Genomic DNA, 14,945 nt, shown 5'->3' with positions numbered 1-14,945 from the left:
GAAGGGCCGAGGGCAGCTGACCCCAGCATGCTCATCTCAGCCAATAAGGGATATGGGAAACATAGCCACCAGAAAGGACATGAAAGGTGTTCTAGGCCAGGTACCATGGTCGGGTCTTTATAGTCATCGCCTGCTTCAGCGTTAATGCCTCAGTGCAGGCTCAGTGTGTGTGTGTGTGTGTGTGTGTGTGTGTGTGTGTGTGTGTGTGTGTTTGACTAAGAGTGAGACTCCTGCCTGAATTTACTGTTGAATCATTTTGGAATTGAGATTCCACACAGCTTTGGGGCAGGGTGGGAGCTCAGGTCCATATTCCTCTCCATGATGCAACCCCACACTGACTTGTATCAACATCTTAAAAATATAGAGCCATGAATGTGCTTTCCACGTGAATACTCAATGGTATTTCTCTTTGTTCCTATCTAGTGTTTATTTAGCGCTGTGTTTTCCAGGGGAGAGCTAACTTTGAATAGACAGTGCAGTGCTGCACACTGAGGTTCATATCTCACTTATGTTTACTAAGTATTGACTATGTGCCCGGAACTACAAAAGCACATTAAAACATAGTGTGATTCATTCTATCAACCAAGCAATCAAAAGCAGTACCTGATTGTCTTTTGATATCTACTATAATTTACTGCAAGGGACCGAGTCAAAATGGTCTTATTTTCATATTACATCCTAATCACAGCCCCTCCCACCTCTCCTCCAAGTCACTCGCTCACATCCCCTCCCCCATCCCTCCTTCCTTTCCCCTCAAAGAAGAGATGCTCCCACCATGGGTACCAACCTGCCCTTGGCACATCAAATCTGCAGCAGGATTAAGCAATGCTCTCCCACTGAAGACAAGGTAAGCCCAGCTAGGGGAAAAGGATTCAAAGGCGGGCAACAGAGTCAGAGACAGCCTCATTCCAATTAATTAGCTGTCTCTGAAGACCAAGCTGTACATCTACTAAGTATATGCAAGGGGTCTAGATCCAGGCCATGCGTGCTCTTTGATTGGCAGTCCCATGTCTGTGAACCCCATGGGCCCAGGTTACTTGACTCTTTAGGTCTTGTGAGGTCCTTGGCCCCTCCAGCTCCCTCAATCCTTCCTCTAACTCTTGCACAGGACTCCCCAGACTCAGCGGTGTTTTTGATAAATAATCTCAGTTGACAATTTGATGAGATCTAGAATCATCTGGGAGTCTCTGAGCATGCCTGTTGGGATTATCCTGATATCACTAAATCGGGTGGGAAGACCCGCCCTCTATGGGCAGCGGCATTCCCTGGCTGGGCTCCTGAGTTATGTAATGGAAAAAAGGGAGATGATAGGTGGTTTGCATTTCTCTCTCTCCTTCTTGACTGTGGATTGGCATGACCAGCTCCTTGGAGCACTGGCCACTGTGACTTCCATGCTGTGAAGGATTATTCCTAGAAACTGAGAGTCCAATAAACCCTTGATCCCTTAAGTTGCTTTAGTCAAACTGCTGTAAGACACAGCAACAGGAAAAGGAGCTGAGACAGCACCAATGGGAAAGTGTGTCAGATATGGACTGTGAGCATGATTCCCGGAAGCAAGCCGTAGGACACTGGCAACTTTCCTCATGAGATCCTCACATTGCTTCCCTGACTAACTGGCTGCTATTTTATTCTCAGGCTTTGTAGAAAGAAGCCATAGATTGCCTGACAGGCCCTGTAGTGAGTTATCACAGAGCCCCACTGGATGAGGGTAACCCATTCTACAAGGTGGAAGCTAATGTGAAGACAGAGAGATACTGCCAGAGCCCAGGGGGCACTGAGGGATGCCTGCTGCCAATGAGAGTGGGAGGAGTCAGGGAGCAGCTCCCAGAGAGTTCCGAACTTGAGACCGCATGAACATAATGAGAGCATAAGATGAATACAGCATCTGTCTTTCCTCTGGACTGTTTGAGCAAAAAGTGAGATGGAGCCAGGAGCTGATGAGTGCCTGCGGTGAGAAATGCTAAGAGAATGTTTCGTGTCAGAGAAAAAGAGCTCTGCGACAGACACAAGCTTGGCTGCCTCACTGAAGCCAAAGCATATACTGCCAGGAACCGTACCCAGAAAGGGGACCCATCAGGGAAGGTCAAAAACAGAGTCTGGAGTATGAATCTGGAGTCTCCCCTCCAACACACTGTGGCCCTGACCTGTGCTCAGCTCCTCTGTTCCATTCCTTTTTACTACAGGAGAAAGGAATGGAGGAGAGGTCAGGAAGGCTGCAGGGGGCTCACTTTTAATTGGACCTCAAGTAGATGCACCTGAGGAATGCAGTGGCTCCCAGATGGAGTCTTGGGATCTAGGGACCTAGGGTTTGGTAAGATTATCTGGAGCTCCCCAGAGGAGGTGAAAACATTCCTGAAGAGTTTTGAGTTACCCTAACCAAGTCTTTGGTTTCTACCTGCCCTCCATCTCCAACCAGATAACTGTGGCTTGATTTGGTACATGGCTTTCTGAAACCTCCTAGTCATTTCAGCTCTGTTTTGAGGTGCTGTCTGTCTGTGTGCCCCTTTGTATTATATTATCCTAGAGAAGCATGACAGTCCATGTCTCCAAAATGCTTGGGATCACAGGGTTTGACATTTGAGGTCTTTCTGACTTTGATGAGCCCTGGCTGAGTTGCAGAGTTTAAAGTGCTCACATCTATCACCTGGGATTCTCGCAACACTGATAGTTAAAATAAGTTAGCTGAGAAATTGAACATTTCCTATCATAGAAATAGACAAACCATCTGCATGGGTAGCATTCAACTCCTCCCACTGTTTATGTACAACAACTCTTCCTCATTTCCTCCTGAGTTATACATGTTTGGGCCATGAGCTAGGCCCACAAGTGAGCAAGCATTTGGTCCCCACTGCAGTGATCTTAGCTCTGTGCCCTGCTAGTAGATTCCAGAAGATAGTTCCTCACCATGAGGATTCCCTGCTCACTCTCTCTCTTGCCCTCTGGTCTCTCCAATTGAGATCCTGGAAAGTGGATAAGATGAGGAGAAGAACAGGGGCTGAGCAGGGGGATGGATGGAGATTAGCCTGTGGGAGCAGAGATTGATGGTGGATGGGTAGGTGATAAATAAATACATTATGTATAGATAGATGGTTGATGCATACATAGTGTATATATGTATATATGCATGCATGGGTGAATTGTAGGGTGAGCGCTCATCTCAGTAGATGGGGCAGATAATGAATGGATAAGTAGAGAGACAGACTCGAGGAGCTAATGTGTTGTTAGGGGTGGGTGGCAGGTGAGTGAGTGGGTGAAGTATATGCATGGATAGAGAATATATAGGTAGTATATATATTGGGAGTGTATATGAGGTAGAACGACAGACAAATATGAGAGTGGATGGACAAACAGGTGGTACAGTATTTAAATGTGACCATAGATAAGTTATAAACATAACTATAAATAATCAAATTAAAATTGGATAGGTAGGGAATGTTTCTGTGGATTCATGGATGGATGTGGGATATATCTGTGGATGGATGAATCTGTGGATGAATGGATGGTTGGACAAATGGATGGGTGGATGGATGGATGGATGGATGGATAGATGGGTTTGTGAGTGGGAAGATAGGAGCTCAGTTGTGGCAGGAAAGGCACAGACACCTGAGAAGAACAGCCCACCTGTTTCCAGTCCTAGTGGATGGAGAAAGAGCAGGAGACAGGAACCGCCAAGTCACTGTCCTATGAAACAGTGCTGTGTCACTGAGCACTTACTCAGGCACTGGCACTGGTGCACACTCACACTCACACTCACACCCAGCTGCTATCTGGGTGAGGTGCAGATTCTGTGGCTCTAGTCTTAAGTTCAGCCACAGTACCCTGAGCATGACAGGCACAAACAGGCCTCTCTCTCTCTCTCTCTCTCTCTCTCTCTCTCTCTCTCTCTCTCTCTTATTTTTTAATGAAAGGACTTTCTTGGCAATGAGAACTACAGTGTGTGGCCACCTGCTATGCCTTGTTTGACAGAAATGTTATTATAGATTAGGCCAATTCTACCTGAAGCCTGAAGCATGTAGCCTGAATGAGATGGAAGTGAGTGAATATAAAGATTGGTCACGTGTCTTCCTCACTCACTGAACTTACGTTATCGACTGAGCCATCTTCTCATCCCCCACCCCTTTGAATTTTAAAAGACAAGTTCTTGCTAAGTAACCCTGACTTGCCTGCAACTATATAGCCTGGTCTGACTTCAAACGTATGATGCTCCTGCCTCTGCCTTCCAAGAGTTGGAACTACTAATATGTACCACTATCCCATGCTAGTCTGTCTAATCCTTGAGAGACCTGAGGCCCCAGGGATGGGGGATGCCATCAGGGGAAAGGAGAGCACCCTCTTGGAGCCAAGGGGGAGAGGAAGGGGAATCTGTGGGAGGGGGACCAAGAGGAGGCAACGGCTGAAATGTAAATAAATAAAAACTAATTAATTTCATAAAAAAATAATTAAAATTTCCAGACCCACACTAGTGACTTCCCTTACATCTGTCTGATTCCATTGCCTCCTGCACACTGTAAGCCTCACTATGGCTAAGGAAACAGAGTCTCAGACACTCTAAATAGCTTAACCAAGGTGACTTGAGAGGCGAGAGCCTGGGTTTTGGTTGGGTTCTCTGCAGCCCCCTTGAATGTCTCTGTTCCTCCTCTGGCCCACAAGAGGCAGCTGTGGTGCAGTGAGTGAACCTAACTCAGAGGTCACAGAAGGGGGGAATCTTGCAACCTGCAACAAGTGGCCAACTGCTAAGAAATCCAGCATTCAGACTAACTCCCTTAGCATGGCTTGTCATGGAATGTTTCATCTGTCTCTGTGTTTGATTATACAGATGTTTGTGGGATTATTTTTTATTACTGTCTATCCCCCCTGTATCATAAACTCTATGAAACCAGGGGCTGCTTTGCCTTCCAGCATAGCCCCTGCCCCCAGGCATGGCTACCACTCTATCCATGGGTATAAACAGACCAAATGGTACATAGGTTCACCAACCAACTCTCCTGGCTGTGAACCTGAGCAAATTATGTCTGTGATTCTTTATAAATATCACAGGAATTGACAAGGTGGGAATTATCATCTCTAATTCATAGTCAGAGAAACTGAGGTTCTGTATGTTAAATCACTCACCTGGTATGCCCAAGTTGAGTACTGGGGACTCCCAAAGTCATGCATTCCTGGGAAGGTCAGGTTCCAGCTGTCTATCAGGAATCTTTCACCAGTATGTAGCTGCATCCAGCCCACCACCACTAATCAAGTCTATGCTGTGCTTGTTGCAGACTCAGGAGGCAGCAGGGACGTGATAGCCAGCTCTCAGACCTGGATGGCCGAGTAGGAAGCCAGACCTCAAGCAAGCTGCAAGATGGTCGAAACAACAACATTCTGACCCATCCATGCCCCCGAGGCTGCAGCAGCTAAGCTCACCTGCCTAGATGGCACTCTGTCTGCCCCAACACCCAGAACCCCTCCTCTGTCCCCTGATGGGCCCCATGTCACCCCTAAAACATCAGATGCAGAAAGAGCTCTGTACTCAGGGCTCTGGTTTCTGTTTCCAGCTGATTTGCTGTGTGACCTTGAGCAAATCACACATTCTCTGTGCCTCAGTTTTCTGCATCTGTGGAAGGGGTTAAACAGCTCTCTGCCCCATCTCTAGTCATAAGTTGATGAGAATCTGGTTGGCCTGCATATATGTAAACTCCTGGGCATTAATCACGTATTTATACATGTAAAATATCTTAATATTTGAAGTGTCCTCCCTAGACCCCCAAATCATTTAAATCATGAGGACTTTGCAATTTGGCCCATCCTAGCTTGTTTGATGATACTTTCAACAACATAAATAGCTGACATGTTTGCCCTCCTATGGGACTTCCAGGTCCCAAAGCAACCAAGAAGAGTCATCCACAGACTTCCCGGCCTTCTGGAATGGTGCAACATAAAGACAAGCCCAGGAGTTTCTGCTGCAGATATGCTTTTCCCTGACTCATGGAAGGCTGCCCCCACCTTTGGATTTCAGCAATCACCAGCTCTCACCATAGCCCCATATCCCTGCTGGATGGCACTCAGGTGTCTCTGGTCATTCCTCCCTCCCACAGAGTGTCATGGGATCCCAGAGAAGACTCATCCTGCAGAACTTCAGTCCCCACCATCCTTCCAGGTTTTCCTTCCCAGGAAGAATATAAAATAGTCCAGTCAGCCTATCATGCAAAGGCTCCCTAGCTGAGTAGTCAGAGCTTCCTATTGATACCTTGGGAAGCCTCGATGCTTAGAGTCTATTGTAGACAGAAGCAGAATCACCCAGGAAGCCAAGTATTTTATACCCTGGCCAGGGACCAGCTGAATCTTGAGCTGAGGATGCTGAAGTTTGCAAAGAAAGCTAGTTGTAGCCAAGACTGGAAGACCTCTGCAAGTCATGTGATTGCTCAAAGGTCAATGTCTTCATTTTCAAACCGGAAGGAGAAGGACTGTCTTGTTATGGGGCTTGATAAGATCCCATGTGTCACATAGTGATGACTGACAGCCAGCAACCATTGGTCATCACTCTCATCCTTCTCATTTCTCTTCCTCCTCCTGTTTTCCATCCTTCTCCTCTTCCTCCTCCTCTTCCTCCTCTTCTTCTCCATCTTTCTCCTTTTCTTCCATCCTCCTTCTCTCCCTCTTCCTCTTCCTCCTCCTCCTCCTCCTCCTCCTCCTCCTCCTCCTCCTCCTCCTCCTCCTCCTCTTCCCCTTCCCCTTCCCCCTCCTCCTCATATTTATCACCACCACCACCATGATCACCATCCTCCTCTGTTGGAGGTACTTTCTTGCTCTGGTGACATAGCAGGTCTGTTCTCTGTGGACCAAGGATCCTCCAAGTTTACCGTTTGTTTAGTTTTTTTCTTACCTGGAGCCTCTGAAGTCTGGATATCCCTGCTGAAATCAAGAGTTTTCGCTTTGGCATCTGTTTCCATTTTCCACTTTCTCACCATGATTCACGTCTGTCAGTGTCATCTCTTAGATCTCTTGAGAGACATTTAATGTATGGTAAGGTTTTACACTTTTCAAATAACAGCATTGTGCCCCCTTAACTAAGTCCCCCACCATGTCTATCTCCTGCTCACTCTACTGTATCCAGGCCGTCTGTCCTTCCTGCCCTCCAGAACTTCCCAGCTGCTCTTCTCTACACTGTGACCTGGAAACATTACAATTTCTTCTTAGGATGAACTTGTGAATGAGAGGTGGTGATGAAAAGGGAGGAGCAGGGTGGGAAACCCTGATTGTTTGGCTCTGTTTAAGTCCATGTTCCTTGTTCAGAATAAATAAGCACTCAGATGTTCCTTGTAAACTCCTTTTAATTCAGGGATGGGTGGGATGGACTTTCTTCTTATATGTAAGGGGCTCAAATTAATCAGAAGCAGAGACGGGGTGAAAAAATGAGTTAATCAGCTTTCTGTCATCACTACAGCAAAACAGCTGAGATAACAAAATTAGAGAGAGAAAAGATTCTTTTGGCTTCTTTTTTAAGGCCCATGGGGAGTGTGTGGTAGACTGACTTGCAATGGGAGCCAGGGATCAAAAAGAGTAACAAGGGTTCAGAGTCCTACTGTGTCCCACAAAAGCATGCCCACAGTGCTCTAAAGTCCTCCAAGACTCACCTCTCAAATATCTCTCTCCCTCTCAATATCACCATTCTAGGACCAAGCTTTTAGAACACAAACTGTTGGGAGACATGAGTCAAGCTATAACAGGTAGGGTGCCATGCCAACAACACCCTGACTTTCCCCACAGATCAAATTGAGCTTGCCTATTCAAAAGTCTCCCCACTTGACTATAATTTACATTACACCAGTGTGTTTATAAAGAGAGAATCTATCCTCCAGGGTAGAAATTTAGAAAATGGTGCACATAGATGGAACATGCTTTCTGATGACCTCACATTGCTACCTTGCACACTTAGGACCACAGGAACCAATGACTACAATGCCTGTGAGCTTCTTTATTTTCCTTACCACCTTCCAGTCTACCTCTCTACTGGGACAAATTTCAGCTTCCATCTGTGGAGGTTACCACATCAGTTTTAAAGGTTAGTACCACCTCTTTCAAGACTCATGGAACCCATGGCAAACTAATCTATGCCAGGCATAGCTCTTCTATGTGGGTTCCCATGAAAGTTTTCTGTAGCTTTCACAGAACTTGCTTGGTAAGGGACAAGCAGCAGCCTTTTAATGAATGAGATAGAGAAACACTACACAAACTGGTTATATCTATTTGCCATTTGGGCACCACCACCCAACCCACTCCCCACTTCCGCTATATTTCCCAGGACTTTCTCTCTTCAATGTTATCAGGGATTGACCCTCTTCAGAGCCACCTCTCCATGAGGCCCAAGTTACAAATAAAATTTTCATTCTCTCTCATCCAACCTCCATTTCCAGAATGAATGACTTTAACCCAGCTGTGGCAGAAGTGCAATCAGATTAAGTGCATCTCCTTTTCAGTGTGAGACCTGCCTGAGGAGACAGAAACATCTATTCACCCCAGACAGGACACTGACAACACAGTGAAAGAAGGATCCTACCAAAGTCTAATCTGGTGAACCAATGAAGGCATTGGGGTTTCTTACAGGAGTATGGGACACAAAGGTAGCTAGCTGTACCATGCCAAAACCCAGCACAATATGAGTGATGACTCATGAATTCTGCAGTCTTGCACTCTGAACAATTGGAAGCTGCTCAATAGATGGGAGAATCTCCTTAGCAGGTTTTACTGTTTAACCCCAGGAAAGAAAGGTGCTCTTGAATCTCATAAGTTTCAGGGATTTTCTAAGACTTGTATGTTGTTCACTTCCTGGCACCTAAGGAGCCTCCCTCAGGAACACAAAGCTTCAGTTCTGAATAAACTACTACACAGCACCTTCTTATCCAGAGAGTTTCAATTTCAACCAACTAGATACTAAAAATATTTTTTATTGCATCTGTGCTGAATACTACAACCTTTCTTCCAGTCGCACCAATATAGTCTAAGAGCTATTTATACAGTATTTATACTGTGCCAGGAATTGTACTAGTAGAAACATGTTCTACAGTTTGCCTCAACATGAGCAGACCTATGTGCAGACTGGTGCTGATGTCGATAAAGAGCTGGAGCACCCTTGTGTTTTGGCATCTGAGCGTCCTGGAACCAGTGCCTTGGAAACAGTTCCTTCAGATTCTGGGATGGCTCTATATGCTTAAACAGGAGTCTATGTTTAGATTTACCACAGTATTTGAGATGCAGACACTAGGACAAGCAGTGGCCTTGTCAGGGCTTTCCTGTCTTCACTGAGGTGAGCTTCACTTCCTGAGCTCAGGACCCTGTCAGTAAGTTAAACCCCATGTACCTTGTAGTACAGTGCCATAGAATCTTTCTGGTTGCCTAAAAACATTCTATTGTTTTTTCCAGAATCCTGAGAAATAAAAGGACTCTCCTATTAAACTGTAGGGACTGAGGAGTAGGAAAAGAGAAGCCCCAGAGAGCCCAGTGCTGGACACAGGATTTTATCTCTTATCTTGTCGATATCATGTCCCTAGGTCATCTGTGGCTTTCATATGTTACTTCAGGTTTCTTTCAGGACACAGCCTTTCCTCCTTATCTCCTCCTGGGGTTGCTTTGGGGACCATTAGGGCTCTTCCAGCATCTACTTAGCATCTTACAAACCATCCCACATAGGTATTCTTGGTATAGGTTAAGAAAAGCACAGTGAACAGATTGGCTAGAGGCTAATCTCAGAGGACCAAGGCCATCTCCACACTCCCACTCTGCTGGTCTGTGTACCGGAGGCTATCTGAGGAGATCTCTGTGCTGGCCAGATGGGAGGGTTCAATTGAAGAGAAAAGGACATGAGCAGGAAGGGGGCATTGCTGCCCCAACAGCTACTGTTGCTCCAAGACTCTGCACTGGCTGTGCTGAGCCAAGGATAGCGGTGGGGTTGGGAGGCTGGCTAGCCAGCAAGGGGATTGTAGGGAAGCTTCTAGTAGCAGAAAGCTTCAGGAGCATAATTCTCACACACCTTTATTTCTTCTGGATAGGATCATATATACAGTTTTGGGGTGGGTTGGGGTCTAAAAGTGGGTGTTTTCTATTGACTTGGTCTGAGATGTTAGGGATGCCTCATCTACATGTGAAGAAGATGCCTCTATGTGACTGATGACCACAATTCTCTCTTCCGGGGCACTGTGGCTATATATGACAGGAGTCAGGTGCTGGGAGTAGGCAAAGCTCCTACTGTCCCTTCAGGGCTTCAAGCCTTAGCTCAACCTTATCAGGCTTCCTCTCATGGCTCGCCACCCCTACCCACACCTTCAAGCCAGACCATTTCAATGTTCCTGCCATCCTGAGGCCCTTTGTCACTATAAGGGGACTCATTCCTCATGCCAATAAAAGTGTTGCTTCTGGGAATGTTCACACTACTAAGAACCACATCCAAAGGCTTCCCACTGTCATCAAGGATAAAATAACAATGGGAGGGTGTGGGGCCTGGAAAGATTCCCAGAGACCACCTGCTAAGCTCTGGCAGCCGTAGACACACAGAGGCCTGCCTGCTGCCACACCATGAAGTATGGGAAGGAGAAGATGTCTGCAGACCTGCCTGCCGCCATGCCACATGGGCAGGCTATCAAAACCTAGAGGCCTGCTTGCAGCCACGACACACAGTGAAGACAGTGGAGGTCACCCAGAGGCCCTCCAGCCACATTGCCCATCTGCAGTGGGAGCTACTACAATGTTCAAGTATGTGGTAGTCAGATAGGAGAGAAAGAGCAGAGGAACAGTCTGAACATTATGAAGAGAGCTGGAACTGGAGACAGGAAAGTGGAGAGGAATAGCCTTTTTTGAGTGGCCAGTCTCACCACCTGAGGCCATGATGAAGTCCCAACCCAGCCCTCTAAGGCCCATGTCTAGGTTTCTGTCTATGCAGTGGTAGGGGTTAGATGTCAATGTCTGTGACTCATCTTACCACTTCAGTGAGTAACTAAACATGGGGACTTCCCTGGTCTGGGCAGCTACTGGGACCACATGGATCCAGGGAGTAAGCAGGGACTGGCCCCGCCCCTCACTGGCGGAGGAGGTCACACTAGGGCCTGCTGTGTGACTCATATTTCACTGGTAGCAGCACCTAGAATGGACCCTACACCTCATAGCTGAGCTGCCCCTGGTGGTAGGGGCATAGGTGAGCTGCCCTGAGGATGAGAGTGTGGCAGGAGGTGGGGATTGTTGGCCCTGACACTGCTTTGCTGTGAGGTGGTGCAGGCCTGGAGGTGATGCCCTCCCCTCCTGGCCCCTCACTACCTGCAGCAGTTGGGAATGCTGGCTCAGCCCCTCATCAGCTGCAGCATTTGAAGAGTGGGCTCTGTGCCTTGACTGGGCAGCACAGTGAAACTGGCTCTGGAGGCATTTTTTTGTGGATGAGCCAGGCCTGAGGGTTGGCAGGAGAGCTGTCCCTGCCTCCTGGGAAATGGCAGCATTGGGTGACCTAGCAGGAGCAGTGCTGGAGAGCTCACTCTCATGGTGTGGAGAAGAGCAAGCCAGGGGGCTGACCAGCTCAGCTGCCACCCAGGCCCAGTTCCAGGGCTTTGAGTTTGCCTACCCCAATATCTACCTCATCTGTGAATTGTTGGGGAACATGAAAGAGCCGGTCCTGCTGATCCAAAGCTGTATGAACTCCATGACACGGAGCAGCAACAGGATAACCAGGGGGAGTCCTGGTGAGGATCCAATATTAATGGCGTCACAGAAGCCAGAGACCTCGAACCAGAAAATTGTTCATTGCAAGCAAAGTTGTGTGAACAGAGAGGTATCCTGTGGGATATGCTGTGATACACTACAGCTTCCATGACAAGATGTTTTCTATGGTTTGTTTTGTTTTGCTTATTCTGTTTGCTTCTATGTATGTTTTTTTCTTTTTACTTTGAGAGGAAGGTTGCAAGGGTGGAGGATAAATACAAGGGCATGGGGAGATGAGTGGAACTGGGGTACATGATGTAAAAGTCATAAAAAATCAATAAAAAGTTTTTTAAAAATCAGCTTGGCAAAAATAGTAACAAAATAGACATCCAAATGTCTTTATCATTATAAAAAGCCACAGCTTGGAACCTGCTCAGAGAGTCAAGGTGAAGCAGGAAACACAGAACCCAAGCCTTAGCAAAGGTCTCCATCTTTCCCAGAACTTAAATTTGGCATCACCAATCTCTGGGGTATGACAGAAGATAGGGACTCCCACCCACTCGTCCATTCCTCCACTCTCACCCCTTGTTGCTTCTTTTCTTTTCAAAACCAAAATTGGAGTTCTATTCTCTAAAACAAACAGGGCGGTGTGGGAGTTGAAACCACTTTCCTAATGGGAAGCATTATCAGAGCTTCCACAGAGAGCTACATCACCCTGTCTGTCTGTCTGTCTGTCTATCCTAACCTGACAGATGCCATGCTATGACACAAAACCCTCAGCCATTTTTTCCTTCAAGGGGAAAGCCCAGAGACCAAACACACTCAGACAACACAGCTGAAGTCACAGAGGCCCCCGTGCTCCCCAGTGTGGCCCATTTCCAATAAAGATAAACTGTAGGTGTGGACCAATACACAAAAATCAATAGCCCCAAACAGGGTGCCAGGCAGATCTCCCTAAAGATATTAGGCAATTCAGAGAAGAGCGGAGACAAAAAAAAAAAAAAAAAAAAATAAAAAAAAAAATAATTCTTTTCCGTCAACACATTGGAGAAATATTGCAACCATAAAGCAATAGAATAAGCTATCCTAGAATGATGGAGGAGTGGGAAGGGCTTTTGGAAACTAAAGATTATTACCACCAACCCCCAATCCCATAAAAGGCCTGGAAAGATAAGGGAAAGAAATTACAAAGAACCACCAAAAGTGGGACTGAGCCAAGTCTGACCAGGCAGTGGAGACTCTGAATTTAGGACTAATCAAGAGGTGTGCTGAATGCTTGTGGCACAGTGCTCCTGGCCACACACAGAGGGGTCACAGCCTAATGAGACAGACTTAGTCAGGGACCCCATTTCATAAAGGAGGACACTGAGGCACAAAGAAGAGGAATGACATTTGGAGCTCCCACAGCTGCTGACTGGCGAGAACCAGCAGGCAGACCTGGGTTTCTTCTCAGTCCATCACCACAGCCATAACCATCCCGTTTCTCTCTGGGTATCCTGAAGCCACTCGGTTCTGTGAATGATCATATTCACAGAAAAGATGCCACTCAAACTTTCACTAGCCTGATTTTAGAACCAAACCACATATATAAAGAGCAGAATTTCTACCAATGTTTTATAAGTAAGTGGGGTGCAGCTGAAAGAATTAAAAAAGAGAGAGAAGGTTTAAGTGTTGCTTGGCCATTAGAGATTTCTCTATTGAGAATTCTGTTTAGCTCTGTATCTCATTTCTTTATTTTGGTTATTTGGTTTATTGGTGTCTGACTTCTTGAATTCTTTATATATTTTGGATATTAGCCCTCTGTCAGCTGTAGGGTTGGTGAAGATCTTTCCCCAATCTGCAGGCTGCCATTTTCTCCTGTTGACAGTGTCCTTTGCCTTACAGAAGCTTTTCAGTTTCATGGGGTCCCATTCATTTTTATTATTGATCTTAGCACCTGCACATTGGTGTTCTGTTCAGGAAGTTGTCTCCTGTACCAAGGAAGTGGCTACCTCATGTAGCCAGGCATGACTTCCAGTGGAGGGATAAGGACACCAACCCAACCACAAAACCTTCGACCAAAAATGTGTTCTGCCTACAAAATATACAGGGACAAACATGGAGCAGAGATGGAGGAAATGGGAAACCAACGATTGACCCAACTTGAGACCCAGCCTATGGATAAGAATCAATCCATGACACTATTAATGATATTGCTTGCATACAGGAGCCTAGCATAACTGTCCTCTGAGAGGTTCCATTTAGCAGCTGATGGAAACAGATGTAGAGAGCAAAGTCAAACATTAGATGGAGCTGAGGGAGCCTTGTAGAAGAGATGGGGGAAGTATTGAAAGACCTAAAGGGAATAGAGACTCCCCAAGAAGACCAACAGAGTCAACAAATCTGGCTGGACCCTTGTGGGCTCCCAGAGACTGAACCACCAACCAAAGAGCAAGCATGGACTGGACCTAGGACCCCCTCACATAGACGTGCAACTTGATCTTCATGCAGGTGTCCCAACAACTGGAGTGGAGACTGTCTCTGACTGTTGCTTCCCTGTGGATCCTGTTCCTCTAACTGGGATACCTTGTCTGGCCTCAGTGGCAGAGGATGCAAACTTCTGGTTTGATCAAAGGAACTATGTATTCATTAATTATGGTGTTGAAGACAATAAAGATATTAATGTAAGCTTTAATAAAATTCAAACTTATTTTCAGTTGTCTTGAAAGAAGTGACAATTTTAAGCCTTTAAATAAAGCCGATCTTTTTCATTGTATTGATCCAAATGATTCCTGGAATGAAAAAAATAAACAGATCAATTTTATTTCATTTGCAAAAAGGAGAATCTGGCCAACTGTGGCTAAGGTTAACAAAGAAAAGGGCAAAGATTAATTGGCTTAGCGTGGACTTCAATAATTGGAAAGACTGGGAGGACAATTCAGATGAAGATATCTCTAATTTTGACTGTCTCTCTGAGAAGATAGATCACATGGACCACATTGCCATGATGTGATCTAGATTTTCCAGAAGTAGATGGAGCAGATGATTCACAAGACAGTGATGATGAAAAAATCCCAGACCACACTCGTATTTGTACTGTCAGTGTGGCTGATGAATGGAAACTGTTAATATACTATTGGAATTTTTTTTCTGCTTATTTCAGCTTATGCTTTGCCTGAAAAACCTCAGTTTATGTTCAGGACAGTGGAGATTTTTTTAAATGTCTACATTTTTTCCCAATATGCTATTGGATGATTTAAAAAGAGAAAAACAGAAAAAAAAAGATTAGCAGACTGGCAAAGTGC

General features: G+C 45.9%; 1 protein-coding gene and 1 pseudogene across 3 annotated transcripts in view; both read left to right on the top strand.

Moving 5' to 3' along the window:
- The window catches only part of Stk32b (serine/threonine kinase 32B), a 238,377-nt gene extending 231,091 nt beyond the window's left edge, over positions 1-7,286 (top strand). For all 3 annotated transcript variants that reach the window (XM_076938409.1, XM_034508828.2, XM_076938410.1), the window contains exon 12: positions 5,262-7,286. In XM_076938409.1, the coding sequence (XP_076794524.1) occupies positions 5,262-5,400 (139 nt within the window). In that variant the 3' untranslated portion in view covers positions 5,401-7,286. The remainder of the gene's footprint in view (positions 1-5,261) is intronic.
- Positions 7,287-11,620: 4,334 nt separating this feature from the next.
- On the top strand, positions 11,621-14,819 carry LOC117712387 (prostaglandin E synthase 3-like; annotated as a pseudogene).
- Positions 14,820-14,945: the final 126 nt, after the last annotated feature.

Source organism: Arvicanthis niloticus, chromosome 7 (assembly GCF_011762505.2).
Source record: "Arvicanthis niloticus isolate mArvNil1 chromosome 7, mArvNil1.pat.X, whole genome shotgun sequence".
Lineage (NCBI taxonomy): Eukaryota > Metazoa > Chordata > Mammalia > Rodentia > Muridae > Arvicanthis > Arvicanthis niloticus.
The sequence above is the reverse complement of the archived record's forward strand: the minus strand, read 5'-3'. Positions and strand labels throughout refer to the sequence as shown.